Below are 25,007 nucleotides of genomic sequence, written 5' to 3'. Positions count from 1 at the left end.
CCTTCTCTACGAGAGCATAGATCTTTTTCTAGCATATCTGAAAATGTGTTAACTTAAATGTCAATTTGAAAACTTTTTTTTATTAAGTCTAAAAATGTATTAATTGATATTGTATAGTTGTTGGTGTCATGGTGGATCCCTTGTGGCTTCAACCCTATCTCCTATCTTCTGGTGCTGGTATACCATATAGTTGTGATGATATAGTAAGTTTGACTAGTTTCTATGTTCTTCATTCATTATAACTCTGTAACGGTACTTTCCTATCTATAAGTTGATATGATGTATTAGTTCAGTCCCTATTTTACATTTATTGCTTGTACTCCTGTATTCACATTTGGTGGGGGGAAAAATTTGTTTAATATGCAAAAATAATTTTTGTATATGAAATATGGAAAAATAATTTTTAATAATAATTAATTATACAAACAATTTCTATTTTTACTACTGCCTTTTTCATTTTTTTTTTTTTTAAAAAGAAGCATAGTTTAAATATTTGCGATCATACTATTAATGAAGTGTCTTTAACTAACGCAGATCCCTACTTGAAAGTTGTGTGGTATGGTGTAAAAAATCTTTTGTTTTATCAATATTTTGATTGATACAGAAAAAATTATCTTCCTGCCTAAATTTATTTTTAGTGTTTAAAATCTAGCTTCAAGCTTTCATTGCAATTTAGGAGTTCAAAATTGGGATGTAACGAATTTTTCGTCCTAATATTCAGCAAAGTATTTTTTTGCCAAAAAATTTTTTGGGGAGTAATTTGAATAGATTTAATTAAGAATAATCTAAGATTGTTTTTTTTTTACTATACAATATTAGAAATAGTTTTTACACATATTTGTTTAGTTCCGAAACTTGTTGTGTTCTAGAAGACAAATGGAAAAGTGAAACTTGAATTGAAACAATATTACTTTATACTGAACCATAAGTTTTGTACTGTTGATTTTTTCTAAATTATGTTCAGGCAAGTCCATCATTTTTTCAACACTCTTTTTTTTATGAAGAACTTTGAGAACTTTTTTTTTGTTCTTTTTGCTTTTTTCTGTTTCAGTTATAGGGCACCATTTTAAGCGTTTCTTATAGACTTTATTCTTTTATTGTCACTTTTTTCCTGTGCAGTAAGACAGGTAACCTAGAAAAGTGTTAAGTTACATTTTAGAGATAAGAACAATTTTTTTGTCTGTTTTTATCAACTTTTTTTATCTGTATTTTTATTATGACGCAGCATTTTTTAAAGAGCCTTTCTAATGAACTTTATTGATTTATGATCACTTTTTTCTAAAACTACGACAATGTGAAAAAGTTAAATTGAGATTTTTAACATCTAAATTTTTTATTTAAACATAAAGAACAATTTTATAAATGTTTTTATTATGACGCGACAATTAAGAAGGTTTCTATTATACTTTACTCTTCATTTTTTCTTGAAAATACAGTCATTAGAAAACTGAGATGTTTAGCTTTAAAATTTTCTTTCAAGAATTTAGATTAATTTTTATTTTTTGAATTATTATTATCATTTGTTTTTTTGAGATGTTTAGCTTTAAAATTTTCTTTCAAGAATTTAGATTAATTTTTATTTTTTGAATTATTATTATCATTTTTTTTTTTTTTTTTTTTTTGCTTTTTATATATTAATATTTTTTGTGGGCATTTCAATGATAGCGCTGCATTTTTAAAAGAGTTTCTGATAGACTAAATCTCTATTATTGTTCCATAGCTAATTTTTTTCCGGGAAATATTTTTATCATTAAAATTTTGTTTTGATAATTAAGAGGATATTTTCTTCTATTTCTCTTTTCTTTTTTTCTACTTTACAACTTTAAATTTTTATAATAGCAGCTACTCAGTTTTTTATTTATGTAAAATATTTCTAATTATATTAACGTCTAATTGCTTTTATTATCCTAAATGTTTCTATTATAGTTTTTTTATCCCCTTTACCTCATACAAATAACATAGCTAAGTTTTAAATATTTTTAATAATGGCTAAACTTATTTAAATATATAACTATTTATACTTCTTTTTATCTATATGAAAATTCATTAATAATTATTTTTTTTAAAAAAATGTTGCTATTTGACCGCCGAATATCCAGTATTTGGCCATATCGCTATTCGTTACATTCCTTGTTCCAAAAGTCAACTTAGACGCCAAAAAATGCAAGAGTTACTTAGACTTTTTTTTAAACATAAAAAACTTTGCAGAAAGCTTTTCACCCTGCTTTGTTAATAAATTGTATGACTTATTTAAAAAATAATAATAACCTCTGAATCAATTATTTTTTATTTTTCTAGGACAATATTGTATGTTATATTATTGATGATGGAGCTTTTATCATCACAACAAATCAACCTGATATTTTGAACGTGGTAAATATTACATTATAAGTTGTATTTGATTAATAGGAATTATACATTAAAAATGTTGTCTTGTGGTGCGGGGCTGGCTGAATAAAGGGTCCAAGCTAGGGTAAAGAAATTATTTTATTTAAAAATAAATACCCACAGCACAAATTTTGTTTGCGATTAACAAAATAAGAAAGGGAAGGTGGTGGCATAAGTAATGAAATATTAGTCTCAACTGCTGAGTTCAGGAAACTGATGATAGATGGCATTGTAGGTGGAGGTTACACTCTTAAAAATAAAAAAGTAAACAACAGAAAGATAGGACAAAAATTTTTGAAAGATTAATTAGAAATCTTTTAATTAATATTATTTATTTATTATTATCTAATTTTTAACGATACAGAAATAAGTTAGGTAAATTTCATTTAAAGAATAGTTTAATTATTTTTTTAAATCTTTGTTTGCTTTGCATATTACTCTAATTAATGATTATAAAACAGAAATCAGGCTTTTTCAATTTCTGAGTTTGGCAAGTTTGAGTCATTTCTCGAAATAACAAAAATAACTCGGGTATTTTTTTTAGCAATCATATATTTCTGATTTTCTTAGTAAAATAAATTTGGAGGGAATTGTTAATACAGAAATTCATTCTAATGGTATTTGTCGTAGCAAATTACTACTTGTTTAAATAATGGATCTACAGAACTTCGATGAGCCAGAATTAATTTTTGTGAGTAAAAACCTTATCTAAAAATAAATAAAGCAATCATTTTACAATTATGTACACAGTCAAGCTAATACATACATTGATTCTGCAAAAAAAGTTAAAAGTTTAAAAATTTCCAGGTTTAACAAGAAATATATTAAGTATCATCTATGATAATTTTGGTTTGTGGCAATCAGGATGCATAAGATTCAGAGATTCATGATTTTAATTATAAATTCATATTATAGACATTTGTTTGCACAATGAATAAAAAAAATCTGTATTTAATTTTCTACTTTTTAATATAAATGGAATTAATAAATTATACTTTTGTTAAAATTGTTTGTCTATAACTGTGTACCCAAAATAATATTTTCTCTTGTTATTATTAACTTTTTTGTTTTAATCTTATGTATAAAATTTTATACTTTGATTTCTTTATTTGTTCTTTATACTGGTTTATCAATACCAACACGATATCTGACCTTATTTTGGAATTTTATATTGTAAAATTATTAGTTCTGATACCATATACTTCTATATCCAAAACTATTTCAACAGAACAAATATAAAATCAACTAAAAATTCTACAAATTATTCAACAATAATTTCCCTTTAAATTTAATGATATCCTATAATCGTTTCACTTTCTATTTAGGTCAATTAGAAAAAACATTTATACTGCATAGCCAAAATTCATATTCACGTGATTTCAAACTACACATGGCAATTCATATTTACATGATTTTTAAATTACGCACCAAGATTTGCATGAACACAATTTAAATACCTCACATTGTGGTTCTTATTTATGTAATTTAAAAATCATGCATTGGTATTTTTTATTATAACCTTTATAATAAGAAATATTGGTGCATGATTTAATATTTTATGGATATATGCTTCATTTATAAACTTTCCTAGCTCAAATTTCAGATATTTTTGTCAATTATTTTAAGTGTGTTTTGCACATAACATTTTTGAATTTCTATTTTCAGATTTTTTTTTTAAGTCATCTCTGATTTTACAAATAAAATAAAAACATTTAATGGAGAAGCATTAAGTGCTGACAGAAATAATTTAAGAGAAGAATATGACGTTATTTCATTAATCACACATTGAAAAAAAAATTTTTGTTTTTTGTAAGAACATTGTTTACATGTATATGTGCCATACATTAAATACCCAGTCCTGAATATATATTTTGAATTAAATAACCTTTAAAGTTTAGTAACATTTTTAATATATTTTGCTAAATTGAAATGAAAACTCTTTTAAATGTAATATACTCATAAGTAGATTAATAAATTTATTTATGAAAAATAATTTGCTTTCTGTATTATTGTAAACAATTTTAAGTGTATGTAAATTTTTGATAGATGGGAAAGTTTCTCGGTACTATTGATGCAGAAATCATGTTAGAACTGTATGAAAAGAAGATTTATGAAAGGTATACTAAATATTTTTGAATATAAAGTATAACATTTTTAGTTAAACATGTTTATTAATTTTAAATCTGCTAAGTAAATTAAATGTTTACTAAAAATCACATATTATTTTGTTTTTAATTAAATATTATTTATATATATATATATATATATATATATATATATATATATATATATATATATATATATATATATATATATGTGTGTATATATATGTATGTATATGTATATATATATATATTATATGTATATATATATATTATATATATATATTATATATATTTATATATATATATTATATATATTTATTTATATATTATATATATTTATATATATTATATATATATTTATATATATATTATATATATTTATATATATATTATATATATTTATATATATATTATATATATTTATATATATAATATATATATATATTGACTGACCTATTAGTTGAATTTTCATTAAATTAGTTTCTAAGCTTTGTTGGATAAGTAAGTTCCTAAGTTTTTGATCAAAATTTAAAACATTATTTGATTTAAAGGAGTTTAAGAATTCTTGTCTAATTTGACTTAATGGATCTCTCAAATGCTTTATTTGTCAGTAATTTTATTATTTAATTTAATTTTATTTACTTATGCGTACATTTAATGTAGTATAATCAAGTTTTTATTATCTAAACATCTGACATTTTATATCATCTGCCATTAATTAATTTGTTGACTTCTTAAGAAAAGTTAATTACATATTTTTCTTAAAAATCAATATTACGCAATTCTAGGAATGAAGATTTTAACTATGAAGATCGTTGTAAAAAAGAAGTTAAAGTTAGTGCTGGATTTAGAATATCTCCCATTGTAAGTCTTTTTTTTTTCTAAAAATTTTTTTTACTTTAAGATGTACTTTATTCTAACTTTTAGTATTTTTTTTTTACAGCCCTTCCATTCTACATTTGCTGCTTTAGATTTTGCTTGGGTTTTTGATTATGCTGCCTGGTAAGTTTTTAACCATTTCTACTTTTACATCAATATTATCTTTTGTAATAATCATTATCAGCAATAAATTAATTATCATTATTTATTTCATTAAATTATATTAGATTTGTTATTCAACTTTTACAGGCATAAGTTATCATTTACCAAAATTTAATGAACAAATATTAATCTCAGATTACATTTTGTGATGAAACCATGATATAAATCTTAAAATTCTTTATAGTTTATTAGCTTTCTCCCGAAATAATTCTCTGCTTGTTTTTTCCAATTTTGAGAAAATTACATTTTGTGAAAATTAATTTTTAAATTTAGGTATGAAATCAGATATTTTTTTTTCTTTACCTCTCATAAAGCTTTAAATATTTTTTTTTTTTTTTTTTTTTTTTTTTTTTAATTGAAAAATATGTAACGTTTTTTACTTTTCTACAGGTCATATTTAAAGTATTGGTTTCTTAGGTATGTGGTTTTTATATTGTTACACTTTTTTTACTGTCCAATTATAATTAAAAATCTATTTATCGGTTTGAAATTCTCTTTAGTTTATTTTCGTTTTGGAAACTTCCAAGATCTGAAGCTTTGCCTGAGTTTTATGAGCTTGCGAACGAGACAACTTGTAATACACATGAAGCTCAATACTACTGGGGTAGATGGGGTAGAAGCAACAGTGGTGACATCTTCTGCAATAACTGCACAAGGTGACGTTCTGCAAATATATTTATTATATACATCACAAATTATTGTAATGCTTACTATAATTTGCATAAGCATGTAATACTTACTGTCTACAATTATGATTTTCATAATTGTAGACTTTAAAAGCATGTGACTCAATAAAAAAGTCAAGCAGTTCAGATAGTTTTTTTTAAATAATTCTTAATATTATTTACGTTTTCTCTATTTCTCAGAACGTTTAAAACATTTTTAAAAATTAAAATCTGATGTTACAACTGTAGTGATATGTCTGTATCAGCAATTTTTTTAATTGTTGGAAAATAATTTTAAATTTCTTAAAATTGGATTTTTGTAAATTGGATTAATTGTAAATGACACCAAAAGTTATTTTGTTAAGAATTATCTGAGCCGCTTGATTTCTGTTTAACCGATTATCGTATGCATTTCAATCCTGCAAATATGATGTTTGTTAATGATGGAATTACCCTATTATAATTTCTTTTATGTTACAATCTTACAACTTTTATGAGACAATTGGAAATATTGTGCCAGTCATTTCCCATTATCTTAAGGTAAAATGGCCTTATTAAACCTTTGTGTACTGGCAGGACTTATAAGTTCCACTTATGTTATTCCCATAACAGAACACAATATCCCATACCCTGTAATATCACTTTTCTATTTATCATTATTAGTTGAGAGCACAGGCCAGGATAGTGTGGTTGGCAGGACGCTGGACACTTGTTCTTGAGAACAGAAGTTCAAATCCAGCTGACCAAAAGCTTCCCGTGCAGTAAATGGTGACTTATGCATGTTAAATGTGTCGGTCACTGGATGGCGCCACTGAAAAACAAAAACAATCGCTCTCCTTTTTCCTTAATGGCCGACGACAACAACAGTTGATAACACTAAATTTTTTTAAAATTTATCATCATCTATTGAACTATGTAGTTGTTGATATTTCATTTGTGGACACAATTTTATGATTCCTCAATTTCATTACTCAATTCGCAGCTTTCTATCTCTATTAATTTTGCAAGCATGTCCTTTATAATTTTTTATTGATTCATTAACATTTTCAACTAGTTATAAGACAAAGTATTTGATGCTTAGCTTTAGTTAAAATTTTATAATGTAGTGTAAGTCACAAATTAAAAACTTTATGAAAAATGTTAAAAGAAATATTACATGTTAATAAAAATATGTAAAATAGACATTTTTAATGGAAGCAAATAGTTTTTCACATTTTTGATTATTTTTTTAATAGTTTGGTAACTAAAAGGTAAATGTTTCATTTACTTTATGAATGATCTACGAAAATCAATTCATAATCTTAAAATAAAATCATTTCAAAGGTGGATTTTTTTGTTTAATTACTTTTCTGCAATTGGGAAGGTTCTGTCTAGGTACTATGTTACAAAAAAAATATTATTCAGGGTGGCCACCCACCTGGAAAACCTGGAATTATCAGGGAATTTTTTTATACTGAATAAAAACCTGGAAAAATCAGGGAATTTTAAAGAAAAGCTGGAAATTTTTGCTCTGATAATTTTTTTTAATTTCACTATTTTAAATTATTTACTAATTTTCTCAATTTAAATTACTTCATCCATTATACCCACTTTTTTTAGACAGAAATGTATCGCCAAACAGTTGAAATATCATCAACTAAGCGATACTTTGTTTGCATCAAAATTTGCTTCATTACAGCTCTGTCAAACTAGAATGCCACATAAAATTTTTCCACGGTTGCTAAACGAATGTAGAAACGTTTGACCGCTATGGGACTGTATAATTTAGGACAGACTCTGGTGGAGGTGGAAGAAGGGATTAGGATATTAGCTTCTGTTTTTAAATTCTGTCCTTGGATTGAAACCAATTATGGCTAAAGTTTGTTCCGACCTTTTGGTGGTAATTTTTTTTTATTTTGACAAAATGTTATTGTATTTTTAACTTCATTAAATTTTCCAAAAATTAGTTGGTTTTAATTTAATAATAGATTTTATATTGCGCTCTTTTTCTGAAAGCTTTTGTACTCCCATTCAAAGAAAATTGTAAATTATTTTTTCTCAGCAAACCAACCAATCACACATTTTTTTACAATCGCTAACAGCAATGTTTGTCGACAAATTGTTACAATTGTTGCATTAATACTAATTTTTTCTATTTCATTTTAACCTTTTATAACATATTTTAATTTTTTTTTAAAAAAGGTTTTTTTAAGAACTAACTATATATTAATATTTAATTTTACTCTTTTGTTGGTCTATATATGATTTTTGATTCAAAATTTTGTACCAAAACATTAAAAAATAAGTAAAAAATCTTGCCAAATTGTCAAAATAAATTATTTTTTTCAAGATGATATATAAAAAAATAACATTTTGAATAAAATATTTTATAATCTAGACACTTTTCTAGTACACATCCTACACTTTATAAGAAAAAAGAAACAAAAACCTGGAAATTTTAAAATTTTTATCTGGAAAACCTGGAAAAATCAGGGAAATTTGAAATCTGATTTGAGTGGCCAACCTGTTATTCTATCAGTCTTTAAAACCTGTTACTTTAATTTTAAGTATACATATTTATGACAGACATATTTATGACAATGTTTCTCGCCTTTAGACATTATTCTCTGGCTAAAGTTGGACAGATGAATGCTGTACTTATTGTGTCAACAAAGCCTTGTGCTCCTCTCTACTGTGATTATGTCCCGCCATTACTACAAGCCAAGGAAGAAGGTAACAAATTCATATCTCATATTTATAATTTAAATGCAGTTTAATTTCATTCAGGCAAACTTATATTCCTTTAAGTGGTATTTTTTAAATAAAATTTTTCTTTAGTAAATGAATTGTTAATTTACATTTAAATCAGTGTAAGAAACAACTTTTAAAAGAAAAACAAAACAATACTTTTATTAAAATTTACACACACCGTTATTCTAAAAACTCAAAATCTATTTCGTACACAAGAACTGCTGTTGCAAAAACATGGAATACTAAATATGTAATAAGAATATAATTAATGTTCACGTGCACACTTTTTTGATGTTGGTAGTAGATCTTGAGGAAAATATCCAGGCTTTACTGGCGTGTATCCATACAAGAGTTCAAAAGGGGGTTTTCCAGTCGACTTACTCGGAGACCAGTTAATACACCGTTGTACTTCTGGTAATATTTTATCCCAATCCTTGTGAGATTCCGTTTGGACATTGGAAGATATCATTGGAATAAGTATATGATTGATGCGTTCAACTTGTCCATTAGCTTGTGGTCTTTGACTGGAATTTAATGTATGCTTGATTCCTAATTGCTTACAATAGCCTTCAAACGCCGAGGACGTGAAGCAGCTCCCTCTGTCAGTAATGATTCGCCTCGGAGAACCAAAATCATCAGTAAATTCATCGAGGTACTTCAAAACGCTTTTAGTTGAGCAACTAGGACATGGACGAAGGCGCACAAACTTAGTCATATTGTCGACAAAAACCAAAAGCTCCTTGTTGCGAGCTGAACTTGTTACAAATGGGCCAAGGAAATCCATATGCACAACTTCAAATGGGCGACTACCAGGTGGAATGGCATTAAGTTTACCTTGAGCTTTCCCACCTGGTACTTTTGTAAATGCACATACGACGCACTGTCGTATATGCTGCTTGATATAACTTGCCATACGAGGAAACCAAAACTGTTGACATATCATTTGAATTACTTTCTCAACTCCAAAATGACCAGAAAAGTCGTGGAAACGAACAGCAAGATACTTTCTCATTGATTTTGGCATTACAAACAACTTTCGTGTCTTGTTTCTATCACCTGATTCATAATGGAGGCGATAAAGTATTCCGTTAATCAACTCGAAATTATCGGCTAGTTGTTTTTCTTCTTGTGATCTATTTGTCTTTATTTTTCTTAAGGAAAATACAATTTTTTGCAAATCTTGATCTTGAGCTTGTATGAGGGCTACCCTGTCTTCTTCAGTAGAGATGTAAAATACCGTAGGCTCTCTTGTTAGTTCTACAGGACTCGTAATGTCTATTTCATGTAATGGTGTGCAAATTCTTTCTTCGACTGGTGAACGACTAAGGGCATCTACATGAGCCATTTTAGTACCATCTCGGTGTTTAACATTATAATTAAATTCGCTCAACAGTTCAGTCCATCTCGCTACCTGGGGTTTAATGTTCTTTTGCGTGTTCAAGTATGTTATTGCTGAACAATCGGTGACTAATGTAAATTGCAAACCCAACAACAAAGGACGAAGTCTAGTCATTGACCATACCGCAGCTATCAGTTCTAAACGACTTGAATGATACTTTTCTTCTTCAGGAGTTGTTCGGCGACTTACGGAATAAACTAACTGAAAAGCACTAGACTTATTTCGCTGCAAGAGCATTCCAGCTAATCCAACAGAACTTGCATTAGTGTGTAATTCAGTTTCATCGCGTGGATCAAATAGTTTCAACACTGGTCTCGATACTAATTTAGAACGTAAGTTTTCAAAAGCAACATTTTGATCATCAGTCCATGTGAACGATGAATTTTTCTTTAGCATCCTTGTGAGGGGTTCAGCAATTGAAGCATATCGTGTTATAAATCGGCGAAAGAAACTTGTTAAGCCAAGAAAACGACGCAATTCATCTTTAGTCTTTGGAGCGGGGTATTCAGCAATGGCAGCAAGTTTTCTTGGACCTGGTCGTATTCCATTTTTATCAATTACAAATCCCAAATACTCAATATCTGACATTCCGAATTCACATTTAGATAGCTTCAGTGTTACACCAGCTTTTAGCAACTTTTCTCAGTACTTGTCGAAGCTTCACTATCATATCATCAAAGCCAATTGAACCGAAGAATATATCGTCAATATAACATGATACACCGTTCCAAAGCAAATCACTCAAAGCTAATGACATCGCTCGCTGAAAAACAGGTGGTCCATTCGATAAGCCAAAAAACAAACATGTAGGCTCATAATGTCCATCAGGGGTTGTAAAAGCTGCCTTTCGTGAGGATTCTTCATCCATTGCTATCTGATTAAATCCTTGACATGCATCAAGGATGCAGAATAAACTAAAACCAGACAGTCTTTCAAGCAAATCATCGATGCAGGGTAATGGAAATTTATCCTTAATAGTTTGTGAATTTAAATGTCTGTAATCAATTACCATACGATGATCACCAGTTTTCTTAGATACAAGCAAAACAGGGCTACTGTATTCAGAAGAACTGTCACGAATAACACCCTGATCTTTTAATTCTTGAACGATTTCTCTTAAAACTTGTCTCTCGTAGTTCGAAGCTCGGTAGGGTGAACGAGAAACAGGTTTACTACCTGGTGTCTCAATGATACGCATTATAGTATTATTAATGCATCCTAGTTCATCTTGTTTTAAAGCAAAACACAGCCTAAATTCATTTAACAAATCGCATAAAATTTGCTGCTGTTCCTTATTTATTGATGGTCCAATTTTAACACATTCTCTATCGATAGGATTTCGCACAATTTCTTTTGCTAATAAAACGGCTGGGGTTGAATCCGCATCTTCTTTAACCATTGAATTGTAACTATTTTCAGATACCAAATTTCCTCGCAAGATAACACGATTTTTCTTTAATTGTAATTTTACGCTACTAGGATTCACGACGGGCACTTGGGATTTACCATCGTGGATAGCAAACGTAACATCCTTGCTTAGACCATCTCGATCACTGCAGGAAATAAATCCGTTTTGAGACTTGCATGCACTGAAGACAGTTACCAATTGAACTGTACGTGGTTCAATCGCGCACTTTTCGAGGGTCTTCAACACAACCCTATCAGGCATTTCATTAATCTGGAAATCATGCAAAAAATCCAGCTCTTCCACGTGAACTAACTTGGACCTGCCTTGATTTCTAACCATTATTATCTCGGGTGAGTCAATGATGTCGTTTCCGATGAGAACATCCAGGCCTTCAAATGTATCATCAGTTACTACATAAAACAGAACTTCCTTCAGCTTTACCCTGTCTATAGTCACATTAAGTATGATAATTCCTAGTGACTCCCTTACACCTCCAATACCTCGAATTCGTGTAACTATATTTTTATGAATATTTTTATTAAGCGTCTGTGCAAAACTATATTTTAACATAGATATATCAGCAGCGGCATCCATAAGAGCACTAGTATTTACTTCTTCTATGATAATATTCTTCGTTGTACTATTACTGGAACTGGGTAAAAACGAAACTGCATTGACTAATTGGAAAGACGCTCTCTTTAGACATTCCTTTGTACCATGTCCTTCTGTTTTGCAGGCAGTACAAAACTTTGGACGTTTTGGCTTTACACAATCACGGGCAAAATGGCCGGTATCATAACAATTGTAGCAAACAGTTTGATTATTAGTTGTACTTCGACTTGGTTCTGTTTGTTTGCCCTTGGCGATATTTTCTTCTTTCAAAAACTTATTGTTACTATATTTATTATTATACTGAATATGATTCTTAAAAACATCTTTGAGTTCAATAAATTCATCTACCTTTTCAGCTAATGTATAGGGTGAAATTATATTGGTCCACTGATCCAAGTAACGTTCTCGTATATCTGGCGGCACCCGAGCTTTCATTCGATCTGTGATGATCAGGTCTTTTAAACTCTCAAAACTACTTATTTTAAGTCCTGCAGTCCACCCATTAAAATACGTTTCAAGCTCGTGGTAATATTCTTTCCATGACTTTCCATCAGTATTCTCATGAGAATAAAAAAGTTGTCTAAATTTTTCAGGACTTAGTCTGTAGCACTTAAGCAGAAGAGATTTAACATAGTCATAATTTTCTGACTGTTCTTCTGGTTCTCTCATTATCATTTGGACAATTTCACTTGGTAACTGGTTAATTAAACATGCCATCCACAATGTACTTGGCATTTGTACTCTTTTCATTACTCTCTCGAAATGTACTAAATAAAGGCTGATATCCTCATTACTCGTCGAAAACTTTCTCAGTTGTGACTGCCAATCAACTTTTGGCGACGATGTTATTACTTCAGTTTCGACTACTTCTGAAGTTTTAGCAGCAATATCTAACTTCTTGAGTTCCAATTCATGTTCCCGATCGGCTTTTTCTTTCTCTTCTTGACGAAGGCGCTCGGCATTTTCTTTCTCTTCTTGACGGAGGCGCTCGGCTTTTTCTTTCTCTTCTTGGCGCTCGGCTTTTTCTTTCTCTTCTTGACGAAGGCGCTCGGCGTCTTCAACTAAATTTTCTACCATTCCTCGAACCATTTCTTCATCGTAATTCTCGCTATTCAATATTAACTTTCTCAAGTCAGGGATTTTCAAAGTGGTAGACGAAGCATCTTCAGATAACTCATTAGCTATGTAACGTAACTGATCTTTACGAAGTCGCGATAAAAATGCCATTTCAAACTCAAAACTCAAAATTAATTACAGTTGCCTGTTTATCCCACTTCTGATAATGTAAGAAACAACTTTTAAAAGAAAAACAAAACAATACTTTTATTAAAATTTACGCACACCGTTATTCTAAAAACTCAAAATCTATTTCGTACACAAGAACTGCTGTTGCCAAAACATGGAATACTAAATATGTAATAAGAATATAATTAATGTTCACGTGCACACTTTTACATCAGTGTAGTTATTGTTACCAGTGATGGGCATCATTCATGGAAATTTTATTCATAGCTAAATTTAGTCAGAGTAAATTTATTCTGAATGATTATTCATATGCAAATTTAGTTATTATTCATCATTCATTATGCAAATTTGAATAATGATTGATGAATAAATTCATTTGTCATGGCTAATTTTTCTAAAATCTTGCATAATCAGTGAAAAATGCAAGCATTATGTCATTTTCATTGCAAGTTGTGCATCCATTACAGTAATCACAGTGACAAATAATTGTTATTTCTCATTGCAAGCGGTTATGATTATTTATAATCACAATAAAAAGTGATTACAGATAATCAGATTTACAAATAGTCAAGCCCTGGCATTGTAAGTAATCGTGACTTAATGTAATCATAAAGTAAGATTGCAAGAAATCATAACTACATGTTATCATAATCTAACAATTACAGGTAATCTTAAATTGTTATTGTGATATATATAATTACAACACGATTAGATTTAATCATAATTTCAAATAGACTTGATTACATTGAATTAGGGATTGTAGGTAATTGTATACCTTTAAAACAATGCATAAATTGTATTTGTAAATCAATTGTTTAGTTTACTATTGTTTGGTTTATTAAATGAGAACTTTTAACCACAGAAATAACTTACGAAAATATGCATATAAATATACGAATAAGATTACATGCTATTGGTCGGAATTGCAAATCATTTTGAGTACATGTTAAAATATGCACGCAAAGCATGTAAGTTTGTATGTATGTAGACGTATATATGTATACGTAGCATACCAACAATTGCTCATACATGGATATATTTTAAACTCATACAATATTTGTACATGTACCTACGTATGCATATCAATCAGTCAATTAGAGTATTCTGTGCCCATTATTTCTGTTGAGCATTGAAATTATTCACTTATTCTTGACTGATGAATAAAGAATGATGATTGAAAATAATGAATGATTTATTCTTTATTCAAAATATTTCTAACTAATAAATAAATCTCTATTCATTATTCAGGAAGATTTTCAATAATTATTCATTATTCTTTAGTTATTATTCTGAATGACAAATGGCATTTTTGGCGAATCAATTCAACAAAATAAATTTTTAAGCTCAAGTAGTAAAAAAAAACAATCTCTGAACAGGCCACCCCATTAGATATGTTGCACATACCAAAGTTTAATGTTTTAAATTATAAACACCACATTGTATCTCAGCAAAATTATGGTTATATTAAACTTAAGGTATCACACAAAATATGTTTTAATATATATATATTATATATAATATGCTTAAAATATGCTTAGAAATGTTACTGTTGTTATGTATTTATATTAAAATTTTTTTGCTAACTAGCGTTTTATTTGTTTTTAGTGCTTAATACTGAAAATAGTTCTTGTGATCGTCCTTTGAGGTATCGAAGGAGAATAGACAGATGTTTTTCCTTCAGTCAAGATGTAAGTATTTGCAATCTTTCCAACCTTATTTTACCATGAAACATAAAGTTTATGAAGGGGTGAGATTTTTCCGCTTTTTAGCAGGTTATACCTTTTATCTCTCGAATTTCAGCCTTTGTATCAAAAACTCCAATTCTCTAAAAGTTTTATTTTTATATATATATAAATATTCATTCGCTGAAATTAAATATTCCGATTTTCAAAGGTAAACAAAAAATTCCAACTACGTCATAACAGCTAACCCTTCTGCATTTTTACTTATTTTTGCTATTTTCTCCACTTTTACCCGCAGAAAATAAGATTTTCTGTATTTTTACCCGTCCACTAGATAGCTAATATTTTCGTAATTCAGAGGTCCCTGCACCCTGTTTGCTGGTGCAAAAGCAAACGAAATTTTAAAAAAATGGTGGTGGATTTGCGGTGAAAATATTTATTTGCTCATTCAATTAATCTTGTAAATTTTTATTTATTATATCTAAAAAAAAAAAAACAATACAAACAAGCCTTTTAGAAATCCCAAGCCCAGAATCTGCTAATATCTCGATTCTTATTCAAGCGATTTTAGTATCAAACACTGACAAAGATGCACATTGGATTGTTATTCACGCGATTTAAATATCGTACATTGCGATTCTTATTTACAAAGTTTACAAATCCAATATCGCGATTTGTATTTACGCGTTTTTTAAACCCTATAGAGCCATTCGTATTCATGCGAGTTTATAATCCAATGTCATGATTGGTTTATGCGATTGTAATATCAAACCTCGATTTTCGTATTTATTCATGATTTAAAAATTTGACATTGGGATTTGTATTCACATGATTTAAAAATTATGCATCTGGATTCGTATTTACGCGATCTAAAAATTACTCATCATGATTTGTATTTTCGCATTTTTTGTATTCGATATAGAGTTTTATATTCACGTGATTTAAAAGCCACATATTGGGATTCATATTCTCTCAATTTAAAATCAAATATTGCAATACTTATTCACACGATTTTAAAATCATGCATGTGATTCATATTCATACAGTTTTAAAGTTAATCATTGGGATTTATAATCACATGGTTTAAAAATCACACTTTTTTTGTCAAATGTTTGGATGTCCATAGCTTCTACTTATACATATATGTATATTTATCCTTGCATTCCCTCTGTTAGACTTTCTGACTACTCTCATTCCTGTTTATAGTATGAAGAAAAGTATCATCAATGTCTATGATGATATACATAAAGTAATTGTTATTTCTTGATGAAAGTTGTTCCAAGAATTTCATTTTGATGTTCAGGTAACTGATGGACCAGATAACAGGTTTTCAACATGCTAAGTATCATAAACAGAGGGTTAAATTGTTTTAAAATTTAAAGCTGTGTATCAAACTGAAGAATAGAATTGTTGATAAATTAATAGACTGTTTAATATAACTGCTTAATAGTACTCCTTTGCGTTAGTCAATATTAGTTAACCAAATTTCTTTTGCATTCACCATGTAAATCAAATACTGCTCTTTTTTAAAATTATATATAACTTATATTAAAGCACTCTAAAGTGTTTAAAGAAAATTTCTTCTTAAAGAAGTAAGCTACTTCACAAAAAGGAGAAAAAATCTAAGAGTTTAAACAGGGTGCCCAATTTATGATTTTTAGATATTCATTCTTGAAACTGCTGGAAAGTCTGAATAGTAATTTAAAAAATGCGATTGAGGAACCAAATATTTTCTAGGAAATTCACAATAATTTTAATTTACAATTTTAACTTTTAGTAATCTTGGAGTATTAGCAGTTACGCTTATATTGGGATTAAGTTTTATGTTATTAGATAGATTTTATAATTATCCAGCATACTTAGTTTGTTTCTTAAACTTCATCTGTAAACCAAAATGTAACATTAAGTCAAATTGGAATACTTTTTACCAATAGAGCAGAATATATTGATTGTGTAATTGAGGTTTAGGAGAAATTTAGGCAAATAAAAAATATTATTTTGTTATTAATATTTATTATTAATTAATATTTTACTGTAAATAAAAATTTCACGTTTTACAAATTTCTTCCCTGTCAAAAAATGTTCCAGTAGAAAGAAAGATAATTTATTGATGCATAAGCATTTATTAATTTATTGATGATGCATAAGCATTTATTTTAAACAATTTCAGAATGTTTGTGTTTTCTTTTTTATTAAAAAGACTATTTGATTTTGTGGAAGATTTTTAAATCTTGTTGCTAAATTAAAATGCAGTATTTACACAAATAAAGCATAAGAAGTATAGAAAAGTAAATCATCATTTAAATATTAAAATATACATTTTAATTCATCTAATACAATAAACATTCATATCATTTAAATTATAAAATATGAATTTTTAAAGTTCATTTTAATTCCTTCTGCAATATCAACTTACTATATAAAAAAAAAAGAATACTTTCTGTTACATTAAATGTAATACATGCAAATGTGCTTATTAATTAGTTTGAATTCTGTAAGTTTATAAATGAGACCTTAAATTTAGTTTTATAAATTATTACTAAGTCAAAATAGTTTTATATTATTTTTACCACGCTTGCTAGTTTATTCAACAATTGTGTAAAATCAATTTTTTTCTTCCTTGTTAAAGAAAAAATTATCAAAAAATTTTAAAAATATACAAATTTTGCTTTTTAAAAATATTTTGAAATAATTATTGTAATTAAAAAGTGCTATAATTTTAAGGAAAATTTTTTAAAAAAAAAGTGTCCTGAGGAAAATTAATGCTTGGAGATTTTTTTGCACCCCTGCTATTTTCTTGAAAAAAAAAGTTCTATAAAAAAATTATAAGTTCAGTAAAAAATTAATAAGCATGAAGTGAACATAAAGTTCAATAAAAAATAAAGGGGGTATCTATTCAAAAAAAAAATTTTGCCCTCAACCTCTCCCACCAAAGGTGAGACTGAGGGTTGAACTTGTTTACACTAAATGCTTCTTTTGAGACTATTTTACGTATTTATTTTCCGAATATTAATGTGAATAGTTAAAAATTTTTACTTCTTGCCGCCATCCTGTGTAATTTTGTAATAATGACTTTAATTGTCGATATGTGTTTGTTGGATTGTTACATCAATTTACGTTCTGTATGTTTATTTTACAGGAGAACAGTTCCGAATGTGGTGCTGTGGGTACTTTAGCTTTACCTCATTTAGCTCTACTAATCGAATTGATAAGTTTATTGCTCGTCACAAAATTACTTTACAGTGAAGAGGGTTTTTTGTATGCACACTGAATAAAATAGGAAAAGAAATTGAAGTGTTCCACCAAAAGTCCTCTACCTAATCTTGTATGTGTATATACAAAGTGCATGAGAACAAAGCTGGGTTGTGATTAAAAAACCTAATGAAAAAAAGTTCATTATTATGTATAATTATAGTTTTTATCTATTTTATGTGTTACTTGAAGAATTTTTTTTTCTATATTTATATGGTATTTGATTTTATTGAGTTCTTATATATGTGCAATTGTGTTTTTTTTATGCAATGCTAATTTTATTGCATTTAATTTATATACAATTTGACTTTATTTGTTTCTTATTTCTGCGCAATTCAGATTTATCCATTTCTTACTTATATGAGTTTTGAATATATTCTTTTCTTATTTATGCGTGATTTGTATTTAATCCCTTTATTACATTATGTAAACTTAGCATTTATTGTAAATTAATACATTTTCTTGCATTTATTTCTTAAGGTATAAAAACTGAAGTAGTAAGAATTGAGTATTTTTTTAATATTTCTCTTTTATTTATTTATTTTATAATTTTTCATTTAATATTTTCTGAGACATTTATATGTATATATATATATATATGAAAACATATATGTATGATAATACATAAATATACACATACATGATAAATATAGGTGCACTAAAACAATCTCCTTATCAAAGTGAAACTGATAATTTCCGTAGTTCCGAATTCAGACTGAATAGGAAGCAGTTTATTCAGTTTTTCTTTGTGATATGCTGGTCCTATTCGGCACAGGATTTCCATTATTTTTTCCACATATGTCTGTTTTTATTTAAGTTGTTTGGCCCCGCTAGCTCGATCAGTTTTCTCGCAATTTTGCAGGAACAACAAAATACATCTATCATTATTGTGTTTCATAGTTCTTATATTAGTTTTCATTATTTAAAAAAAAAATATTTTTTAGTTCTTTTGAAAATTTAAAATGGGCAGATTTTAACTCGAACCGTGCATTTTTATTCTAATTTAAATAAAAAAATGTTTTCTGTCTTTTTTTTTTAAAAAAAAAGCTACATTCATTTAAGAAAATGAACAATGAAAAATGTTTTTATTTATTTTCTTTATGTATACATACTTATATACATACATTTATGTTGCTGGAAGTCTAAATTGTGATGTTCATTCACCGGCAGTGTTAAAATTCACATAGTCACATTTGTGAATGTCCAAAATATTTGTTACATACGATGTTTGTTACATATGATACATATTAATTTATTTTATATTGATATCCAATTGCAAAAGATCATACAAAATCATCAATATGAGGTATACTGTGTAAGTTCATACTGGGCTATGGCTCTTAACTTTATAAAAACATCATTGTAAGAAATAAGGGACAATGGCCCACACACTTTAGCTGGTTAATTTGATTATTATTTATAATAACCATATCTTTTGATTAATTTTATGAAAATTTTCCATTATTACATTACTTGATATTCCCTACACTGATGTTTTTATAAGATTAAGGGTCATTGCTCAGTTTACACAAATAAATAATCATGTAACAAACATTCCAGACATTCATCAAAGCAACTGTGTGAATGTGTTAATATTTACTAAAAATTAATGACATTCATTAATATCAGTTTGGGCAGGAATTTTTATTTTATTTTCCTAATATTTTAGGTATTTTTCGGTTCCAAAGTAATGTATAAAATGTAAAGTAAAATTTAAGATTTTTGAGATTGGGAACAAGTTAATTATGATGAGATACTAAAACAAAGAACTGTGCAAAGTTAGTTTTTAGGAAGTGAACTGATCTTGTCTGGTTTTGTAGCCTACACGTAATTAGTTTTAACAAAAACATCCATTTGAAAAAAAAATAATATTTTTTTATTATATTTATGAAAATGAAGAAGCGTTTAAACAATTTTTCAGTTATTAGAAAAATAATGTAAATAAGTGATATATTGAAAATGGTGTTGGATTAAAAAATTAATAAATTCTGTGGCAGAATAAGGCCTGCTTAACTGCTTTTTGTAATGATATTTGCACGTTTTTAGATTCAATTTTGCAAACTATGAAACTCTCATTGAAGGAGAGGTATTTAGGCTGCATAAATCTCTTCTTCGCACTCTGTACTTAAATTTTGCTGTCAATAGTGTGAGCTTTACAGAAGATGTGGCCTAGCTGTAACTAAAAAAATGAATTTCTGTGATTTTTTTTCTTTATTTATTAGATTCTATTGATATATTTTTAGTTATATTAGATTCTATTGATTTATTTTTAGTTAAATATTTTTATTTACTGTAAATATTTCAAAACACCTGTATTTAATGTGATACTACCTTTGTCCTTCAGTAATTGTCAGATACATTTTGCAATAAATTCATTTGATTTTTTGATATAAGGATTGTGTTAATTAATCTTCTGTATTATAGTTATTCTTTAATAAAATTCAGGAAAACTTGTAGATTAAAAATTCATATGGTTTGCCCTGAACTGTGAATTCAATTGTCTGGCTTCGGACTTTACTGAAAGCTTGACTGCTACTCCAATGTGTACATTATTAAGCTTTTGACTGAACCCCAAGAAAGTACTTTGAATATTATTAATCAGTAATTGCTAATTTATAATTATATATTTCTGTTTTTTATGTTCAATTCTAGATATATTTTCTTTTTGTAAATGAAATATATTTTAAAAAGTATTTTAATGCAAGATATTGAATCTTAGAGAAGTTAGATATCAAATTTTTTGCCAGCACGCTCCTGCGTATCTAAATATTTTATGACAATAAGATTCTTTAATGAATATTTATAAACTAAGAAACTATTACAGATGATATATATAATTTGCATATTTTTAAATTAACTATGCAACTTAATTAAATAAAGTTGCTTTTGAAATAAATGAAGATAATTATTTAGGGATAAAGGAAGTATTTTATTTGACAATTTATTTAATGTAAATATTAAAAAAAGTTTTTTTGTTTTGGATTGAATTTATATTACAGACATATTAAGCTATAAATAGCATCTGTAAACTAGCTGTATAATAGCTTTGGTGTAATAATCCACACTCAAGTTAAATATGTTATAACATTATGTGCTTATAGTTTCTCTAATCTTCTAAAACAATTAATTTTGTGCTGTTTAAATTCCTTATTAGTAAATTATCTTTAATGTAATAAACAGTGCCAAAGGTAAAATATAATTGTTAAAATTATTGGCATCCATTTTCAAGTGTAAATAAAGAATTATATATGCACAGATAATATTTGAAACAAGCAACACTCTAAGTGGGTAATATTTTTAATAGTTATTCTGAGAATATTTATTTAAAGTAAAATTTAATTTTGTTTAAAGCTGAAATTTGCTGGAATGGAATCTATAAGAGTGTTGTTAATGAAATTTTTTAACTCAATGTTGCTTCTTATACTAGTGGAGTGCATGAGCTTATTGTTGCATGAAGTTGTATGTTTCTCATATTTATATGAACCGCCTGGTGCATTGTAATATAGCTTAGATATTACAATTGACTGATTTCATTTTATTGAAAGGAACCCCCACAGGATTTACTCCTTTAAGGCACAAAAGACTTTTTGATGCTTAAGATGGTATTATAAGCTCCAGTTCAATTTTTATCTGAAATTTTAGTCCCGATTCCTACGCCTCTTTAATATAGGGAATTTTAAATGGAATTTTCCCTTTCTGTATTTATTTTCCATTATATAATGTTGAAAATCTTGTCTATTATGCAGGAAAGCAAGCAGGTCCAATAGCAAAAAGTTAAAGATCAAAAAATGAGTATTAAGTAAACAAATGTTTAAATGTAGTGCTTACTGACTATGGATGACAAATTAAGCCCTAGACTGTAACTTTAAAATCTCTTGAAGAAGATCTAGCTAACAATATGTTCACTGTAGTACTTGAACCAGCTGTAAATTGAACATTAGTGTTATTTTTAATCCTATGAATAAGACATAGCAAAACATTGGTTCAATATGGTGCCTACTGACAAATGACATCAAATTGAGCTCTAGAGTGTTAATTTTAAATCTCCCAAATAAGATCTAGCAAATAATGTGTTCAATGTTGTATTCGAAACAGTTGTAAGGATAACAAATTGAGGTCTAGATGGTTAGTTTTTAATCCTATGAATATGAGACCCAGCAAAACACTGGTTCAGCACATAGTGCTTACTGACTAGGGATAACACTTCAAGCTCTAGAGGTTCAATTTTTAATCTACTTAAAAGACCTAGCAAAAAAACTGGTTTAATGTAGTACTTTCTTTCTAAGGATAACAAATTGAGCACTAGGGAGTTGATTTTTAGGCTTTCTGAATAGGATCTAGCAAACAACTGGTTCAATGTAATGCTTTCTGACTAAGTGCATTAAATTGAGCACTAAAGGATAAGTTTTAAATTTCCTGAAAAGTTAAAAGGAAAAAAAGCTAAGCAAACTGGTTCAATGTGCTGCTTACTGGCTAAAAGTTAACCAGTAAGCAAAAGTGAGCATTAGAGGAAATCCCATTAATAAGACTTAGAATATAACTGGTTCAGTGTAGTGCTTACTGACTAAGGATTATTATAATTGAGCACTAGGGTTGATTTTTAATCCCCTGAATGAAACCTTGCAAGTAAATGGTTCAATAAACCAGTTCTATTAAAGTTACAAATAGAGCACTTATAGGTTAATATTTTTGCTCTTAAGAAAAGACATTTGCATAGTTACGAAGTTTAGTTTTAAAATTACACTTTAGTTAAATTTATTTTAATTTTAATAATTCTTTTACAATTTTATAGCATTAAAACTTTATTAATATACAAACATTTCAACGGATGGTGTCACTATAAAGATACTAATTATAAAATATAATTAATATTAACTGCTGATTTCATTTTTGTCAAAGTATATCTTGTTCCGTAAGTGCTTTGCATAACTGCTCAATTAGCTGAAAGTATTTTACAAAAAATAGATTAATCTTATTCAAAACAGAATTTTCTTGATTATAATTCTATTTCAAGTAAAAATTATTTTTTATACATCAAGAATTTAATTTTCTGAATTTAATATTTTAGCTTTCTAAGTAAATTACTACAAAAATGAATTAAAAATGTATTTAAAGCAGCACAATCATTTTTTAAATATGTTTAAAAGGATAACGTAATGTGATTATTGTAGTGTAAATGCTATCTTTTACTATGAAGGGTTTTCAATGTATTAAATGATGAAGATATTGCAAAGTGCATGTTTTTTATTTTTCACCTATTAGAATTCCTTTGTTTACCAAATTTCAACTTTGCTTGAGCCTTGCAAATTCTTCCTAACACTATATTTTGCAACTTCTAATTGCTGCTTTCGAATCATAAAAGTATGAGTTTGCGTAGTTTATTAGTACTAGTACTTAACATCTATTAATCCATGTAAAAAAAATTTTTTTTTACAGAAATGATGTAGAATGAGTGAGAAAATGTTAGTGTTAACATTATAAAATTGATATGTAATAAATGACTGAAGTTTTGACTAATGCTCATTTGACAGTCAAACCTGCTTCATAAGCCAAATATATTTTACTTCTTCCATAAAACTGAATCTTATTAGAATTTTTTTTTTTTAATTTTATTTTTTGAGCAAAAAAATTATTATTTTATGACTATCTTTTATAACTTCTGAAACTATTTCAAGGAACAACTTTTTTTTTTTAAAGAACTTTGTTAAACATTTTTATATTGTATAGAATTAAACATCTTATTAAATTATAATTTTAACTATCACTTTAAAAACTATGTATAATTAAAAGTTTTATTTCAATTACATTGCAATCTATACTTTTTGAAATGGTTCTTTAAAATGAATCATTTTATGTTTACAAATGTACAGTACGCAAAGTAAAAAATGGAACTTGTGAGCAAATCGATTTGCACTAAGATTCATCATAATGATTCAAGGAGTCAATCTAAAATATGCCAGTTTTCTTATGCTAACTAAATCAGACATAGACTTTTTTTTTTTTTTTTTTTTTTGAAGTGATTGGATTTTTAACCCTTAAAATATGAGGGAAAACCACAATCTGGAAAAAGTTTGTACCCCTTACTGTTAATATCCATTTTTGCATATTCGCCATATCTTTAAAATTGCTTGAGATAATCTAAAGAATTTTTACACACTTTTAAATCTAATTAATTAGCTTATTTAAGGTTAACTCCCTGAACCATTAAACTGCATCTTAGTAAGTGATAATATGATTCTCAGCCCAAAAATTATAAAGGTATTCTATTTTATTATCTTGTGCACTGTACTTGAAAAAATTATATTTTGGTTCCTTGTGAAAAGCGATCATTTATTTGTGTTGTTGAAAATCTGTGTCTAAGTATTATTTGAGTGAAGTGATATTTTTTTGCTTGTACATTATTTTTTCCAGTGATTATACATTATATTTTTTACTTTTTCTTGTGTGTATTTCGAATTTGAAGTTTGCTTTTATTTTATG

General features: G+C 27.5%; 1 protein-coding gene across 1 annotated transcript in view; it reads left to right on the top strand.

Annotated features, from left to right (window-relative positions):
- LOC107453108 (voltage-dependent calcium channel subunit alpha-2/delta-1) overlaps positions 1–18,552 on the top strand; it is a 60,009-nt gene extending 41,457 nt beyond the window's left edge. The window contains exons 30-39 of the mRNA XM_043044668.3: positions 118–203; positions 2,299–2,373; positions 4,435–4,505; positions 5,282–5,357; positions 5,437–5,495; positions 5,925–5,951; positions 6,035–6,190; positions 8,796–8,911; positions 15,199–15,281; positions 18,415–18,552. Coding sequence (XP_042900602.1) covers positions 118–203; positions 2,299–2,373; positions 4,435–4,505; positions 5,282–5,357; positions 5,437–5,495; positions 5,925–5,951; positions 6,035–6,190; positions 8,796–8,911; positions 15,199–15,281; positions 18,415–18,546 — 881 coding nt within the window. The 3' untranslated portion in view covers positions 18,547–18,552. The remainder of the gene's footprint in view (positions 1–117; positions 204–2,298; positions 2,374–4,434; positions 4,506–5,281; positions 5,358–5,436; positions 5,496–5,924; positions 5,952–6,034; positions 6,191–8,795; positions 8,912–15,198; positions 15,282–18,414) is intronic.
- Positions 18,553–25,007: the final 6,455 nt, after the last annotated feature.

This window comes from Parasteatoda tepidariorum, chromosome 6, assembly GCF_982258835.1.
Source record: "Parasteatoda tepidariorum strain Cologne lab strain chromosome 6, Ptep-v5.0, whole genome shotgun sequence".
In the NCBI taxonomy this organism is placed as follows: domain Eukaryota; kingdom Metazoa; phylum Arthropoda; class Arachnida; order Araneae; family Theridiidae; genus Parasteatoda; species Parasteatoda tepidariorum.
This window is presented reverse-complemented; position numbering and strand designations above follow the sequence as displayed.